Raw genomic sequence first — 18,749 nt, 5'->3', positions numbered from 1 at the left:
ATGAGTGTCGCAATTTTCTAAACTAAAATAACTGCGGTTAGAATGGCTTGCAGGATTTGCATGTGGTGGGGACAAGACCACAGCCCATCTGAAATGAACCATCTTGGAACCAAACTGTAATCTTCACAGGGAAGATAACATTACAAGGATTTTTTCCCCTCATTGCCACTTGCTTCTTCCTGTGTGTATGGACCTGTAGCGGGTCATCGAGGTCTAGAGTAATCCTGGTCTGATCACTGATGCTGACGTTCCTAGTCTGCCATGCTGCCCAGGGAACTGTTCTTCTGCTCCTTTTAGATGTTTGATGTTAGATTGAAATAATCTTATCAAGCGTATCAAAAAGGGTCCAACTGACTAGTAGCTAACTGTGATGGCTACATGAGGCATCATGAAACAGTATCACAGGGCTGACGAAACAGTGTCCTAATTTTCAGGGGCCACTAGATGCCTTTCTTGACTTTGAAATAATATGAAGTGTCATTGTACTTGTTGGTATTAGTCATTGTTCCTTTTACAGCAGACAGTGCCACCTGGTCTGAAAATCAGGACACTGTTTCATAAAGCCTCATCAACTCAACACTGGTAGCGTGCATATTTTTGAGGTGTAACATGTTTTTCATCTTCAGGGAGAATCAGATTGAAAGGTGGAGATTCTGTATCAGGCTTTGTTTATTTACTAAATATTTGGGTGGAAGGGGTGTTCTAAAAATGTCCACTTATATAAAGGTCTTTTGTCCATGTTTACTCATCCCTCATTACGAACAAGAGCAAGAACGGTCAAACACAGACTGATTCATAGTCAGCTGAATGGCTTTGTTTATAGGTGTGAGCTGGTGACCCCTGCTGCCAACAGCACAGTCCACAGTGTGGCAGCCATGATGCTGGTGGCGCTGTTAAAAGCCTTGTCATGGGCGTAGCCAATGATGTGCATGGCGCCGCTGTAGGCCTCCTCACAGGTGGGCTTGATCTGGTCCTCAGGAAGTATAAAGCCAAAGGTGCCTTTGTCTCGCAGCTCAAAGGTGAATGAATAGGGGATTCCCTGCATTCGAGCCCAGTCTCTGGAGGAACCAGAGTTGGGATCTGAGGAAAGAGTCCACTGCTTATTTATATTCCAATCACTTGAGTGTGGAAGAGGTGAGAGAGGTTGACTTACACAACACTGCCGGAGAAGTTCCCACTGTGTAGTTGGTCCCATGGACCATCCTGATGGCATCTGCCGCAGCTAAGCCCACATCCATCTGAAATGGTACGGTCAAGAGAAAGGAGCATGAGGAGCTAGAGTCAACCTTCAGCAAAAAGTACAATACTTGGTTTTATGAAGTGTGCTTCAATATAATTATACTCCAGACCATAGCCGAGAAGATTAGTAGAAAGTATACTCATTTTATACTTCGTTGGAGTAAACATTTAATTTACGTTTACTAAATTACACGCAAGAATTCAGCTAGCAGTAGTGACAGGCATATAGAGCACTTCTTATGCACACTTCCATTGTAGATTTCACAAACGAAAACTCTGTCAAACTAGTGAAGGGTCGATGATGGCACAGTACTGATGGGTCGATGAGGCTTCATGAAACAGTGTCCTGATATTCATGGGCCACCAGATGGCGCTGTCTGCTGTAAAATGTAAAACTAATGCAACGTCTATATCATTTCCAATCATTTCTAAATCAAGAGCGCAACCTAGTGGCCTCTGAAAAAAAACACGGTTTCCTGACACCTCATCTACCCATCACTACGTATGAGCTACATACAGAGGTCTATGTAGTTAGCCATGACTATCAAGCTTATACATTACAAAGTAAAGGAGTTCATGCTGATAAACACATCACCTTTGGTTGATGGCCGACGGTCACACTCATGGTGACAAACAATTATTAAGTAATTAAATAAAAGTACAGCTCTCTAATAAGCACCAAACAATATCAGAGCAAAAGTATCTTAACAATAACAGCAAGTCTCTTTCTACCACAAAGTCACTCACTTCCATGATCCTTTGCACATTTTGCTTCTAGATCAGTAATATACGTTTGAGCACGAAGAATAAAAGCTGTATACTTGAGGTTATTTCCATCAAGTGTGTGGCACATGCAAATTATGTTTTCTTGATGAACATACCAGCTCCTGGTAGTTTGTGGCGGTGAAGTTGGGGTGACCATAAGGGAGCAGGAGCAGCTGACCGTAGGAGTGGATGGTGAGGAAGCACAGGAAGTCCTCGCGCCGACTCCCAACAAAGTAGGTAACTGCTTGGGCCTCCGGCTCAGAAACCGCAGACCGTCCAGGGTAGATTTCAGAGGTGCAGTTGAAGTTCACACCAATCGCTTCAGGAAAGACAAAAGGGTGTCTTCAGGTGTCTGTCAGGTGTCTTTTTTTTTGTCTCTGTCGCGCTATTTATGTGCCTCTGTCGGACACTCACTGCCCCAGTTGGCGTCAAAGTTGCGGTTCAGGTCAGTGCCGGAGCAGTTCAGGCCTTCAGGCCCAGGGGACATGTTCTTCCTCCAGAGTCGGTTCTGTATGAGTTGTGACACAAAATACACTCTATTTCAAAATTAGCTCCTGGCAAAATAGGCACAATATGACAACGATCTATTTATTATTTATTATTTATTATTTATTATATATTGTTTTTAAAGACAAGAACAGCACAATCTACACTGGAGAAACTAAAAAGAAATATAAAAACAAAACAATGATTACAGTGATTATCAATGAAAATTACTGAAAACTTACCGTACTCCAGGTGTAGATGTAGCCATCGATGTTGAGCACAGGCGTGACGTAAAAGTCCATGTTTTTCAGCATCTCTTCAATCTTTGTGTTTGTTTGGTAGCTTTGCAAGATCTGTTTGTTGAGAAAACAATACAGGTGGGATGTGGTCAGACATTTTGGGCGGATGGTGCTCAAGCCAGATAAAATGATTGTTCATGCTGCTGGGTCGGTTCATCACTGAGATCAAACTTTAAAACTTTAGAAAGTCGTCACGTCCTTGTAGTGGTATAGGGTCGATGAGGTTTCATGAAACCGTCTCCTGATATTCAGAGGCCACCAGGTGGCACTGTCTGCTGTGGGGAGTATCTAATATCTTTGGATTTAAGAAACCATTTCCATAAAACCGCACATCATTTTTAAACCAAGACCGCCACCTGGTGGGATCTGAAAATAAGGACACTGTTTCATGAAGCCTCATCAGCCCATCGCAATTAATTCAGTGAAACCTCACCATTTCTAAACCAAGAGCACCATCTAATGATGGTGAGGTTTCATTGAAATTGTTGTTTAAATCCAAGTATTAGTATTATTATCCAGTATTATTATTGCAAAGTGCCTTCATCCTGACTTTGCTCTTTAATGACTGTTTGTACCTGGTTGACGAAGTACTGGCAGAAGGCCGGAGAGATCCACTCCCTGGCGTGAATCCCACAGTCCATCCAGATGGCTTTCTTCTTCAGGCCAGTGTTCAGGCCGATCTAGGATCACACACAGGCATGTCAGCAAAGACGCAGTGTCGCAGAGCCTTGAATAGAAATTGGAAACCTTTAACAGACTGATGGTCCGGAGCTCGTAGGTCTTCCCATACTCTACTATGGACACCACATCTGGGTGAGTCTTTGCAATTTGAGCCATCCACTCAGAGATCTGCCGAATAAAAATAGAGAGACGGACAGCTTCATGTCAGTGATGCGGACATGAGGTTTCATGACACAGCATTGAAGAGTTGATGAGGTTTCATGAAACAGTGTCCTGGTTTCAGGTGGCACTGTCTGCAAGTAATTCTCTGAACCCTCACATAATTTCTAAACCAAGAGCGCCAGCTAATGGTTTCTTCAGTCGTGCAATACTGTGTCATGATACCTCATTTTCCCATCACTACTTCATGTGAATGAATATTCATCTAATGATCAAGCCAACGTCCTCTCACCTCTGGCATCGTGTGATATTTGAAGTAATCATAATCCACTCTGGAATGTAAAACACATTCGTAAGACAAGCTCTCAGGATGAATTAACTCATAAAACCACATTAAAATGTTGGGATCTAAGTCATAAAACACATGCTTGCGCAAGATTATCAAACTGCAAGACAGGAAATCACCAGCCGTGTCAGCTTTTTGTCATATCAACTGCTGACACGGCAAGAGAAACGGCTCTCCTTTATCTTGCAGAAGATTAGAAAACCAATTTTCAGCAAATGACAAAACGACATAAACCATTTAATGTGTTGGCTGTGGGCCATTTACTGACAGTAAACACCAAAATAACTGAAGTGAAATGGAGGTGAAGAGCGTGAAAAGCGTGTACAACTAAAAACAAACAAGAGGAAAGTTTTATATTAAATATTAATAATAAATCTGAACTAAAGTTTGCTGTAGCAAATCACCTCCAGTGGATATTATTCAGATATATATCAATACTCATTTTTCCTTTTCCTGTTGATCTGACAAGGCGACTTTAAACTTGGTGCAGAACAATTCAACAACTCAACTATTTTGCCAGACCGACAGCAATATGACCATTTAATCCGAAAACTTCCGAGCTATATGGATGAGCAGATAATTCAACCGCGGTTTAACATGATATTTACCTTTCAATTGAAACAGATCCCGCTCGCCAAAGAAACACAGCCAAGATACATCCCAAAACATCAAGCCCCCTCATTCTGCTCAGACTCAAGCTTGCCACAAATGAACGACTTCAGAACACCGCTGGCCTTTAAAGAAGACGGTGAACAGATAAAGAGAGCAGTGAGAAGGGTGTGTAATCCCATCTGTATGTTATCATTTTGCTCCTGAGGTTAATGTGCAAACTGGGGAGAGGCGTAGGATTCTTAACTAGATTATCGGCCCTTTAATATCAAATAAAAACTGAACTAAACAGGGCTTCATGAATCCTGATAACTGCTTTTGATTTTTGCAGTTATCAGTATTCATGAAGCAAATCTCTCTCCCTCTGTGTAACTAGGCTAAATTATTAGCAGATGTACCAAATCCAAGCTCTGTTTAAATACCTCAACATTTCCAGTTAGATAAAACTTTATTGATCCATGAGGAAAGGTTTTATTGTAGCCATTGGCTCATCCATTGTCCCCAGCCAGATCAATAGAGGAAAACCGTGTACAAAAGCTAATAGAAACAAGATTAAAAGTCCGGGTGATGTTTGCAAGATTGATTTGGTTTGAGCCAGTTGTGAGGCTTTGTCTGATGCTGAGTCACTAACGGAAGCGACTGTCCAAAAGTGCTTTGTCTGTGGCGCGCTTCTGAGTCTCCCTCCGTTGGTAGATTTCAGCTTTACAAATGGCGGTGGTGGTACAAGTCCACGTACAGTTAAATGCAAATTGCATTTTGATGCAATTTCTCCAAACTCGGAAGAGTGTGAGTCTCGAGAACACAACAGTGATGGTATGAAATTGGTTTTCTGGTCAATATTTTTGTCGCTCTTTTAAAAAATGATTCTGTTTCGTTTGTGAGAGAGCAGTTTGTGGGTGTCATCGATTATGGAATGGATCCATGAAACAATGTCTTTCTTTTCAGAGCCCACCAGATGGTACTCTAAAATCTTAGTCACATCATTTTAAAATCAAAAGAGCCATCTCGTAGGCTCTGAAAATAAAGACACTGTTTCATGAAGCCTCAGCAACACATCATTACACCAAGGTACTTGTCTTGAACCAGCTTCAGTTCAAGGAGATATGTATTTATAATATTCTTATTTTGTTTGGAAGACACAATGCAGACAGTCTTTTCAGGATTCAAAAGGAGACATGACTTTGTGAGCCACTCTTGAGGGCCAATGCAGTTCTTGGGACATGGCTGTACAGTTTTGCTGCACTATAGTACTGCGTCGACGTTTATGTAGTAGTCATCAGGGATTTGTGTTACACAAAGCGTCACGTTCACTTAGAGAAGAAAAACAGTGGATTGGAAACCAGTCCTATGAAAGTATCTTCGTTTTTTTGTTGCTAATCAACAAGATATAATTGACAACAAGATGAGGGGAAGAGTCGACCAACATACTGAGAGCCTCCTATTTAGTACGGTCGAACTTAGAGATTCACTGTAGCAAGTTGAATTGAAGAGTGGATCATGACCAGCAGAGGTCAGTAGAGACCCACACGAGCCGGCTTTTTTTTTCCTCTTTCATTTTTTTGTGAGGCAAATTGGCTCGTGTCTCATTGTTTTTGATTTTTTTTAAGGAGCTATTGACGGCGTTCACTGTATCTAAAAGATGCACAACTATAGTCCATATTTACGTTGAAATATGGAGAACGTTCATCAACCCTACAGCAGGGTTTTGTCGTCTGTATGATATGTAAATAAAACGAATGAAATCGAATTAAATCAGGATGTTACTGTTTGATCTCACAGTGGTGTCTGACAAAATTCTATACAAAATACAACAGCAATAGAGAGTGCCACTGTGAGATCGTTTGCTGCACAAATTATTCTGTTTGGATGTTTTCAGCCTTATCAGTCTTCGACCTTTTCTAGCGGTATTTTTCTAGCGTTTTTTTTTTAAATCATATATATATATATATATATATATGACTGAGGAAAGTTGTCTCTCCAAATATGCTTTCTGCTGCGTGGTGGAAAAAAAAATGTTGATTCAAATTAAATGATGTTTAAAAAATGAGAAGAAAAAAAAAACAAAAAACGCTAGAAAAATACCCGGAAAAGGCTGAAGACTGATAAGGCTGAAAACATTCAAACAGAATAATTTGTGCAGCAAATGTTTTCGTCCATATCTCATTTGTTGAAGAAGATGTTTACTCAGTGTTTGGTTGTTCTTTTTTTTTTTTTTTTTTTAATAAGAAACAAGAGACAACTTGTCCCAGCACAACACAGGATGTGTTTACATCTCGTATCCAGCATCAGGCTTTGGGTAATAGGCTGCTTCCTGAGCAAGATGGATGGGAGAGTTAATGCTTCAGGACAAGCCAGAGTTCATCACACTGCTGCAGCCAAGGCTTTTTTGTTGGAGGGGAGGCGAGGTTTATCTTCAAGATAATTAACGCCCAGAATCTGCCAAGAACAGCTGGCTCACCACATCACTCATAATATGTCATATAATAAGTGTTTTTTATTTTCTTCAGTAGTGGCTGCTGCTCCGGTGGCGACAGGGATTGCAACATGAAGTGCAGGATTTGGGTGCCTGCATTCCTCAAGGGCTCGCATTACTTCTGGGTGACAGACAGACTGTGATGCCTGCTGTCCTGTGATGTCAAGTGCCTCCCAGATCCTTCAGGCACACCCCGAATGTGCCTGACTTAACTGGCACACACTTCTACATGTGTTTTAAACCAGTGATTCTTAACCATAGCGCGTGGTTGGGCCGAGAGCGCCCCCTAGAGGGTTAGAAGTTTTGTGTTTGACACCTCAGGGTCCTGAGAAGCTCAGTTTTAATACACTTGCCACATATGGTGGCAGCAGTGTGTCATTGAATTGACTTGACAGCTGCAAATTTGTGACAGTTGCCAACTATGGAGAAGGTCTTAAAAAGAAAAAAATGATAAGGAAAACCATGGCGCCCCAAACAGTAAAAACTGTTCACCTGTTGGAGCAGTTGTTATTTAGATTCATTTACACTTTACTTATCTTCTTTCGAGTATATTTATGATAAAGAAAATATTTTATGGTATTTAGACGTTGCTGGATTATATTTATTTTATTCAGAATTTTATTCATGACGTATCGTATTTCCAATTTCCACAACAGTTTCCATCAAGGGTATTTTTTTTACTTCTTTTTTTCTGTAGTAAATTTGATAAGCATGACTTGCACCTGCTTCTGCTGCCGGTTAGACTTTTCAATGGCAAATAGCTTTGCGCTGATCAGATGGTTTCATGTTCTTTGACAAGGTTTTGGTTTGTTTACATGTATGATTATTGAACACAAATGAAATGAGTAATTCTGAAATCAGAAATCAGTAATCTCAGTCATGACAAAGTTCTACTCCTTGAATGGGCAGCAGAGCCATTGGCCCCGAGATCCAAAAGGTTTAGAACACAACCAGTGTCTAAAAGAAAGAAAGTAATGACAGTGGTGCTTGTGCCAGTGGGGAAAACTGCAGATCATCAGTTTAAAATTCCTGAAAAGAACTTGAAATTCGTTGGTGTCAGATTGTATCGGAGTACTGGAGCATTTTCACAAATCATGACGCCCATAATTGAATAAATGTTTACAAGAAACTTGGGTTGGATTCTGCTGAAGAACAAGTCAGTCGAACATGAAAGAATAGAGACCCACATTCATCACTGCGTATCTTAACTCATGCTTCATGAAAGTGAAATCTACATCCTTGTCTGACTATATTTGGTTGGAAAAAGTTTTTTTTCCAGGACCATTAATGTGACAATCTGTTATCAAGTTGCAGCAGCTCCAGGAATGAAAAGCAGATGGAATTTTAAGAAGCACACAGACGACAGAGAGTACTTTTCTTGGTGACAAATCTCAATGATTCAACACTTTAAAAAGACTCTTGAGGATCATAAATATTTATAGTTCCTTCCTTTATTTCATTAAATTGCCCTGCAGGTGTTTTAGACTCCGTTTAAATCCTACTAAAAATGCATATTAGTGGGAAATTAAATGACAGGAAGTGTTCCTCAGGGATCTATATTGAGCCCACTGGTTTTTATTTTTTGACATCCCAATAATCTGCTGGAGGAAGGTGGGGGCGGAGACGCCGATGTGAAGCGAATGAGTTCCACAAACTAATAGCCAGAACTAATAAAGGCAAGAGAACAAAGTGGAAGCATTTTAAGATGACAGATCTAAGAACCAATGACCTATATGAGAAATTATCTGAATTCATAATGAGTCTTGCTTTTCTAAAAAGAAGTTTTTAGGTTGCTATCCATGTCTCTTCTACTGGTATTGGCTTACTCCCCAACTCAGTCTAACCTAGCCAAAGCCCAGTTTTGAGTGTTTACACTGCATACAGAATAACAGAACATATAAATGTAGGTCTGGAACTTCAATTTCAATTAATTTCAGACAAAAATATTAGTTTGAAACAATGACTGAATAATTAGTAAGGGGCTGGTGCCACCAGACGGCGCTCTCTGCTCCAAAATCTTTGGATTTAAATAATCATTTCAATGAAACCTCATATCATTTTCAGACCGAATGCTCCATCTGGTGGCCTTTGAAATTTAGGACAGTGTTTCATGAAGCCTCATCAGCCCATTGCCAGTAAATATGCACTTGAAACAAGTTAAATTATCTGTCCATGCAGCAAGGTAATATCGCTGGATAAGAATTCTTGAATTAAGAAATGTATACCTGTATAGGGGGCTGTAAAAAGTTGACAGTGTTCAACATATGACTTTTGGCAGTCAAAAATACACTAAATGTAGCCATAAAAAAAGCAGAAAACACTTAGTTTTAAGATGATTTTTTTAGATTAAACATTTAACAGGCCCCATAATAGTTGAGATATACTCAACACAAGAATATTAAAGCAGATATCTGATTTTAACAGCCTCAACTTCAATTTGACCATTCTGGCGTCAAATATTAAATTGTTATTCGCTATATATATATTTAATATTTTTTATTTATTTATTTATTATTTTTTAATATTTTTTAAATATGATGTATAACACTATTTTCCACATCCAGTAAAGAACTGATCTTGATTGAATTAGTTGTTATTCAAGGCCAAACAGCGCCATCTGGTCGCCTCTGAAAATCAGGACACTGTTTCATGAAACAGTTTCATCAACCCTTCACTAATATGCCATCAAAAGAAAACAGTTACTTAAGCTTCTTCTGTGCTTGGTTAATCTTTGCTGTACTGTGACATTTACTTGTTTTTTATTTCTTCAGTTGTTAGAAGCTCTTGCAAAAAAATGTACAAGACACTGGAACCAAAGTCGCTTGTGCACCTCCCAACAGTCAAAGGATTTCACGCTCAACTTCTCTCGGGACAGCAGATTAGTCTGTCGACCTTGAGAATGAAACAGATTTTTGCAATGAATGGGAAACTTGTTTTGTCCCCGGCTCTGGCATTCTCTCAGACATCCGTGCACTTTGATTCAAAGCAATCCCACATACTGGACAAACAGAATCAATGTGACTGAAGGCTGTTAAATCACAGCAAAACATGGTTTGAGAAGATATGGAAGAAGCCATTTAGCAAGCTTCTCATGTCAGCAGCAATTGAAATGTAGAGGGTCTGATTGGTGGAGGGCTTGCGTAAACGTGTAAATCTGCTCGCAAAAAATATGCAACGTGATTTATCACTTATCAGTTCCTCTGAGATCTGCACTTTTTTTAAATTGTTGCAGCCAAAAAGATCACATCTTGTGGCAGATTTTGCAAAAATTGTGATGATTTATGGTTCTAGAACAACATGGCAGTAAATTCAGACCTTTGCGAATGAGCTTGTAAAAAACTAACGTCAGTTTTTTGCCAGAAAAAATGTTCCAGTCAGCAATGATTTTGATGAAACATAATTTATTTGCCAAATTCAGTATTTCTAGAGCAAACAACACACACTCACACAATAAATAAATGTATATTCTAAATCATCATCTTGTTTATGATGATGTTCTGTGAGTAGTTCCCAGGTGGACGGCGTGTAGTGAGCGCTGGTTATTTTGTTACGGAGCTCCTCACAAGGGCGGAGCTCCTCACAAGGGCGGAGCTCCTCACAAGGGCGGAACCTGATGGAGGTTTGGATGGGCGGAGTCTGAGAGGTGAAGGTGGGGAACGTTTGTGTGTGTGTGAGCAGCCAATCACAACAGTAGCTGCTGATCTGTTCCACAGGGTCGGGATGTAGAGGGTCAGAAATATGCTGGAGAGAGATGGATCTGGGGGTCAGCCATGTTTGTTTACGTCCGCCCGTATAGCGTTCGGGTGACGCTGCACTAGTGAGTTCCGTCTATTCTACATTTAAATCATGGAAATACGGACATTTATCAATGGATTCAGAACCGTTCACGTCCGAATCACGACCCCTGGTGGCAACATTTGACTTTGGTTAGCATCTTCTGAATGTGAAGGGGAAAAGTGTCTATAGTACGATCCATTGCAAAAAATAAATATTGGCCAAAATCCAAGATACAAATTCGGCGTGTGTGTGATATACAGTTGCAGCAAGCAGAGATCCTAGTGAACCTGAGCATGAGGCCGCAAACGTTTCTCTACTAATACAATGGCGTTAGAAAGCTTGTTAATTCAAGACCATGAGAATATGTTTAAAGTGTTTATTATGTGGTGCATATCACCTTGAAATGAAATCCTGCAGTGATCCGGTGGAAAACATCATTTGAAAACCCTGTTCTCTGTAGCACCCAGATGATCAATCAGGTGGATACCTTCACGTACTCAACAGTCCCTTGAGAATATTTCCTCCGTTCGAGCTGAAGCTCCCAATCAATGTCTGGTTCAAAAAAAAAAAAAAAAAAAAGAAACGCCGATGTAATTCATCCTTCGAGATCACACAATGGCTTTAAAAGCCAGCATTCTACTTCAGGCAATGTTTATTATCTGGGAAAGAGTGCCTGCACTGGCCAAGACGCTTCGGTTTTATAAAGTTAATGCATGTTATTACCCTGAGGCAGGTCCACAATATCATAGTGCAGCAGTAAAGCCGTGCTGCATGACAATGGGCTGACCGAGACTGGCCTTGATGTGGACCACAGATGTGAGGCGTTGAAGGTTTTCCTCCAGCTGCAGGAGAGAGAACATCATGTTGGGCCAGAACGCTCTGACACCAGTGAGTTTTAAGAACGTGAATGACCTCATCAGATGTTGGTCATGACCTCAGTGAAGAGAGGAAACAAAGGAGCCGCCAATGAAAATATGAAAAAAAAAATAAAATGATGATGGACGTCTTCAAAAGCACCACGTGCGTGGAGGAACTTTATGACTGTCCAACTGAACATTGGACCTCGTGAGGCAAGTACAGCCTAGAATAAAGGGCATGTGGAAAACTGGAGTAGGAGGAGCCTCAGATCCTTGCTCATGGGTGGAGCAGTCAAGAGGACATTATGGATGTGCTATAGCTTTGACAACATGAACGCTCTAGATCTGTGAGCCTGTGACATCTAACCTAACCTCTCACTATAAACGGCAACATTTACGGACAGAATGAAGGTCACAAAGGTCATCCTCCATCACAAAAAAAAACTACAGATCAGTGTCACTGTTACCTCCATTCTGCAAAATACTAGAAAAACTGTCTCCTGAATGATAAACAGTTTGGGTTCAGGAACAGGAGATCGACCACCATGGCAGTGATGAGTGTAAGAGATGACATAGCCACAGCAGTAGTCGAGCAAAAAAAAAAAAAAAGAAAGGAATATTTCTAGATGTTAAATAAAGCACTTGACATCATTGACCATGATACACTGGTGTCTGAACTGGATCAGAGGCCAAGCAAAAGGGTGGATAAAAAGCTACCTGAGCAGGAGGCAGCAGTACGGAAAGTCTATCATAGAGGTGTCAATATTTTACTCTCTCATGATTCGATTCTGATTTTCGGGGCCACGATTCGATTTTTAATCGATTTTCTGATTCAAAATGATTTCATTGATAATGAATTCTGTTCATGATCTAGTCCCATCAACTTTGAATGACAATTAGAGACAGTAAAAGTTTCACATTTATTACGCTAAAAACATTCATCCGCGCTTGACATGGAATTGCTGCAACTGTTAACATTAAAGCAATATCACACATTGCTTGACTAACTAAATAAAAGTGCCTCTTTACTTTAAAACACATTAGCTTTAAATTTTGCGGAAAGCGTCCATACTTTTACTATCTTGGTAAAACTGTGGCACAGCTGTCTCAGTTCTTCTCTCCATGAAGCACGGCGGCGCGCGATTGATAGCTGCGGTCTCTGGGTGGGTGACGCCTCGCAATATGAGCCAACTTTATGTGTCCAGTCCAGATCGGGGTTTCCAGGCACTTGGTTGCTCATATCGCGAGACTTCATGGAAACAGCGAAGAACAGACAGCACAATGAAAATATGAATATGTCAGCTGTATGTACTGTAATGCAAATTCTACTGGAATGAAAGATTGTTGCGAACACTGTGCTGTACTCTGATACCCCCACACCAGCTCTGCGGAGTGGAGGTGTGGGGGAACACCTACCACAGTCACACAAGACCACTGCTTCTGTGACAGAAGGCTAAGAATCGTATTTAAGGCAGATTACAGAGCACATACCAAAGGAGCACATGCTAGAACCACACTGAGACACATGTACACTGCAATAGAGGGAGGGGAAATCTGGAACTCACTGACAAAGGAAAAGAAAAACCTCTGAAATACTTACAACAGTGAACCCCTTAATTCATGGTCATGCGAATGTCATATCACTTGTCACGTGTTTACAGTCTGTTAGAAGGGATCGAAGTCAACATTCATTCATATCAGATTGGCACAAACACTCATCGAAGATGACAGTATCCACGACACAAACAACAACAAAGTAACTCCCCTATGGAATAAAAGCCCCCCGCTCCCACCCCACATGCACCGCTGCCCTGCAGGTATTGTGAACGGCATCTGTTTCATTTCTCGAGGGGTTGAACTTCAATTCCAGCGGCGATCAGAAGCCTGGCATCAGACTCTGTGCTTCATGCAAATTTAGCAGGTGCACCATGACACCCCCTCACGCTGACGCAGATCACTTCAAACATTCATACTGTAATTTGAATCTTTTCTACAGCAACCACAGTAAGTGCAACCGGAACACCAAAATGGCTTCTACTGAAAGAAAATGCTTCTTTTTCTCATAGATTCTAAGAAAAGCCAAGAGAATATGAATTTAACTTAATCCACGACTAGGAGTTGAATCAGTGGTCAAACAAAAAGCATAACAACCAACCCAGCAATGACCAATTGAGGTTTCATGAAACAGTGTCCTGATTTTCAGACCAGCAGATGGCGCTGTCTGCTCTGAAATGTTTGGACTTGAACAACTAATTCAATGGAACCTCTCATCATTTCTGAACCAAGAGCGCCATCTAGTGGCCTCTGAAAATTAAGACGCTGTTTCATCGACCCTGCTACACTGTTTCATGATGCCTCATCTATCCACCACTAGTCATTACTGTTTTGACCGTGGGTCCTAAAACCCTCAGGGTCGTAATCCCGGTTTTCTTCTGAGGTATAGAAAATTCCGACGCTGATGAACGCACCATGCGCATGCATAAGAGAGATATGTAGATAAGAGAGGGAAGTTAAAAAAAAAAAATCAGTGAAAGCACACCGCAGAGAGAACGCGTATCACGTGTCAGGTGTAAGTCTGAGATGAAGATAATACTGTGGCGTGTAAAATAGACATGTTCTTGGTTTATTTCGGCCGGATCAACCGAAACAGATAGCTTTCAGCAAGCTTCATCTATGGCGGCCTGAAGTGGACAAAAAGCAGGTCTCACTCCTCGTGATACATATTAAAGTTCAAAAAACGATATTTCACTGAAGACAAGTAATAAGCTTGGATGGCAGGTGATTTTACAGTGGCCTAATCTGAAGTAAAACCCACTACAATCATGGTGCTCCACACCCACAAGCCCTTGTAAAAATGTAAGCGCTGAACACCTGCGGTGCAGGTAAGTATCGTTTGTGGCCACATGGGAGCAGCAATAGCACATCTTTCGCTCTGTCACACCTCGCAGTGAACATGTTTATGAAGATCAATGGCTATTTGGGTTGCAGGTATCCAGCATAAACAGACCTCTTGGAGGCGGACATGCAACGCTCGGGTGTTACACTGCTGCACTTTATCTTTGTCGCCGGATGTTGATCGTGTCTCTGAATGTCCTTGTCATCTATAGTGCTTTTCCATTTAAACTAAACCTGTGCACCTGCCCTTCTGGTGGAATCATTGACCTAAGTTCACGAGACGCAACTTAAAATAGTCTCTCACGGCCCGTAATAGCTGTGTTGCGTGTGCGCCGCGTGCGTGAGTGCGCGCGCGCGCCGCGCGCGTCCCACACTGTTGCTGTTGCCTTAGCAGCGCAGCTTCATTCCTCCACAGTCGCTCTAGAGTCCGGAGCCGAGCGTTGACTCTCACTCACTGTGAGCGCGTTTCTCGCTCGTGTTCCGCGGTCCTAACCTGCCCACCCAAGAACAAACACCTCACCCGGCTGTTATGAAGGAAAAGCAACGCTGAGCCACAAGTTGAGCCACAGTCAGACGGCAGCATGCAGGCCAACGCGAGTGTGCTGGAGGTGCCGCTGTGCTTGGAGCAGGGGAACCTCACCGTGGAGATGAGCGACTTTAACATCAGCTGCAGGAATGACTCCTCAGTCCTCCTCAGACCCACCAGACCCAAAGGTACGCGCTCTTTTCACTTCTTTTGATAGTTCGCTCCCTGCTGAGCCTGTCGGGAGGCAGTGACAACAATACATTTACAGTTTGCCTAAACTTGATTGTCATTAATCCACAGTAACTCTGAATGTTTCAATGAATAAAGCGAGAACGAAGAGGATATTTCTGTGACCAGTCAATGATGTGACAGAATGATTCTTGGCCAGCGGTTATTGATGTGGTAATCATTTTTAAAAAATATATAAAACAAATACGCTTTGGAATATTAGAGGCGTAGCATGTGCTGAAGCACGTCTCATCAACCACTGTATAATAACACAACTAAAGTCGTCTTAGTTATGAGCAATATTTACTTTCCATTGCATTAGGTACATAGCCGGACGGTATTTTCCAGCCTTTTGACGTGTACATCGAGTTATAAAACCGAGTCCTGTTTGTAGCCATTTAAACATGCATGGAAAAACTGGAAAAAACATTATTTATTTATTAAAATTGTACACACAGGTTCTAATTAATGATCTTGTTCATTTAAAATAGTGAACATTGCAGCAGCAACTTGGACGATGAATTAAACCTCCGTGGTCCAATATCAAGTGCCTTTCTTTGAGCACAGAGATCCAACTGTTTGGATCTCCTCTCTCTCTCTCTCTCTGTTCCTCCGTTCCACACAGCCTCGCCGGTGAATTAGTGTGTTGAATGCCATTTTGTGTATTCAACAGTTGGCTTTGTCCAGCCTGGTGAGTGATCAATCAGCATCAGCCCAATTTCCTGCTGCAGCCCCGACATCAATAACACGGCCTCCCTCAAAACATGCGGCGCAACAGCAGCTCACTCCTTATGATGACTTCCTTGCTTGTCATCATCAAGCATTGCATGGACTGATATCTGAAATCCAAGTGCACACAGTCTTGCGCTGCCGTTCCCCAGAGCACCACTCACATGCCTGGAATATTGGGCTTGATCAGCTAATGGGGTCTAAACGTGGGCGACGGTGCCTCAAATTTGCCCCCCTCCCGCCCACTCGCCCGCTGCACAGCTGCTGCAGCAGCATTGAGAAAAATTTCCAATCTTGCGCCACTAAATTATTCACAGCCGTCCCTCCTCCTGCGCTGCGTTACTTTTATTTACCTTGTAAGGCTGACGCAGGCTGAAACAAAAGCGCTCGGCTACCCCGAGACCGTGCTTGGACCAGCGGGGTCACAGCGCTGCCCCGACTTGCCAAAAGCCTCCTGTCACTTCTTCTGTGGTCTCAAATCCACTGTGAGTGATGGAGCCTTAACACACAGACTTATTTCTCTGAGGGTGGCGGCCCATTGTGTCACCTATGAAGTTGTTACCCCCCCAAAATCTCTTTACTTTTATACAATGTCTTCCACACTTTGCTCAGTATTTTTAAGTGACTCATTTAATGTAAGCAATTCATTGCACGTACAGTTAAGGGCGACTTTCAATTCATTGACAAAAAAAAGTGCAGGAATACACACGAAGTGGGGGTGCACAGAGCCACACACATTCACAGCGACAGGAAATCACTCTGGGACTTTCCATCTTTAAGACCTGAGGACCACTAACTGTAGTGCTTCTTCAACACTTACGCTGCATTCTAATGTGCTTATTCAATGTAATATATGCAACATTCCTGGAGAAGATTTGGTTCAAACCTGCTCTGAATCCATCCGGTCCTCATTAAGTCTGTGTTAAACGTAGAAACTAACCGATAACCCTCACTGCTGTAATGGTCCCACTATTAAAGAGTCTGGGCTGTCTTTTAAATCATCTTATTTCCTGTGTCATTTGTCTTCAAAAATACATTTTGTATATGTGGTTCTTAATTTCAATGTTTTTTCATATTTATTTATTGCCTTCATGTGATTCCCAGTTTTGCACAGCTTAAACCTGCAGCTGTTATTCTAATACTTCATTTTCCTTTCCTGCTCACCTAAAATGTTTAATCTCAATTAATCGCACTGAAGCTGAGTTAACTCACGATTAATGGCAACTAAATCACACATTTTGTATCTGTTCTAAATGTAGTTTAAAGGAAGATGTTATCAACCCCAGAGTGGCCAATAATGTTGACAAAGTGATGCTGTTAGCATGTTGTTGAGCCTCTTCTGAGCCTCTGAGGTTCTTCTAAAGAATGTTCTGTACATTATATGTTATGTTGGTTTGTTGAGAACGTATTCCTTTAAGTTACATACAAAAAATGTGATTAACTGGCCCTTGATCGTGAGTTAACAAATTTTAGTCACGTGACAGCCCTAATATTGTTATTCAGAAATAACTAGGTTTGGTGCCAACTCAAAGTGTCTGTACATGACGCAGCCGTTTGTAAACATTATAGATGGGCATTACTGGTGCACATGGTTTGCAGCCAAAGTAGCAGTCAATGTTCTATGGCTCCATCTAAACAAGATCTATCAGTAGCAGTAGTGAACCCCGGGCAGCAGACAAGCTAACATCGATCTCCAGTTCTGATAATGGTGTCAGGAGGTCATCAAACGCCACTGCATCAGAATCAGAGAAGCAGTGCTTTGGGATATTCCCCCTGCTGGACAGTTGATGAACTGTGCCAAAATCGACAACTTGACTCCAACACCTGAATATGTTAAAAAAGAGGGGAAACAAACTCACTGGACCTGTTATTGAAACACCCCCAGACAGCTGAGTTCTACATCTCTGCCGTTGGATCTGAATTGCTTTTTAAAAGCTGTGGTTATTTGAAATAAATGTGCCAGTTCTCTCCGCATCTCCAACGCATAAGCCACTCATTTTGGAAAAAAAAAACCAAACAAAACAATTGAAATCTAATTACCTGGAGGGATAGTCTGAGAGCACAGACCTTGTGTTTCCTGATCAATTTAAACCTGCCGTCTTGATTTATAGCACCTGCTCTGCCCTGCGTCTCGGAGCCTCTTGAACCTGCACAAGACTTTAAAACAAATAAACAAAGATTGAATATTGTTTTATTCAGGCACAAACAAATACAGAAAAGTCAGAAATCATTCATTCTTGTTAATAATCCTTGAAGTTACGCCCTATTTCTGGGCTCTCACCCTCTGAGAATTGCCCTTCTTTATTGAACGTTATTGAATCTTGGACATGACTGTCGTCATTTATTTTGTGCTCCCTAAGCTGGCTGGCATTAGATGTTGCAGTGTATAGGATTTCAAACTCATTTGTCTTGCAAGAATCCAGCTCCTTTTCCTTATGTTGTCGCCAGGATAGAGAGCAATGTCCGCATTGTTGTCCATTCATGCCTTTTTTGGGTTGGTATATGGGTAAGGTTGTGCACAGTTGCACATCTGAAATGTTGTGAGCCCATAACCCCTTTCAACTTCAAATCCACTCTCAGGTTACACTGTGGTCAAAGACCAAGCGGCAAAAGTTTTGTCTAATGTTGTTATGGAGGATGAAAGCCAAAATTAAAAGGTTAACCTAAAGGTAGCTTCTGC

At 41.5% G+C, this 18,749-nt stretch overlaps 2 protein-coding genes across 2 annotated transcripts in view; one reads left to right on the top strand and one right to left on the bottom strand.

Moving 5' to 3' along the window:
• Nucleotides 1-116: 116 nt before the first annotated feature.
• On the bottom strand, nt 117-4,672 carry cpo (carboxypeptidase O). The gene is made up of 9 exons (XM_053853396.1): nt 4,584-4,672; nt 3,922-3,961; nt 3,537-3,638; nt 3,365-3,469; nt 2,733-2,843; nt 2,419-2,512; nt 2,121-2,323; nt 1,154-1,238; nt 117-1,080 (listed from the first exon to the last, which is right to left on the bottom strand). Exons 1-9 carry the CDS (start codon nt 4,655-4,657, stop codon nt 818-820), a joined length of 1,077 nt encoding a protein of 358 aa, XP_053709371.1. The 5' UTR covers nt 4,658-4,672; the 3' UTR covers nt 117-817.
• A 10,335-nt stretch (nt 4,673-15,007) lies between these two features.
• The window catches only part of cckbra (cholecystokinin B receptor a), a 53,901-nt gene continuing 50,159 nt past the window's right edge, over nt 15,008-18,749 (top strand). Inside the window, exon 1 of the mRNA XM_053874821.1 lies at nt 15,008-15,300. Coding sequence (XP_053730796.1) covers nt 15,168-15,300 — 133 coding nt within the window. The 5' untranslated portion in view covers nt 15,008-15,167. The remainder of the gene's footprint in view (nt 15,301-18,749) is intronic.

This window comes from Synchiropus splendidus, chromosome 1, assembly GCF_027744825.2.
Source record: "Synchiropus splendidus isolate RoL2022-P1 chromosome 1, RoL_Sspl_1.0, whole genome shotgun sequence".
Classification (NCBI taxonomy): domain Eukaryota; kingdom Metazoa; phylum Chordata; class Actinopteri; order Syngnathiformes; family Callionymidae; genus Synchiropus; species Synchiropus splendidus.
This window is presented reverse-complemented; position numbering and strand designations above follow the sequence as displayed.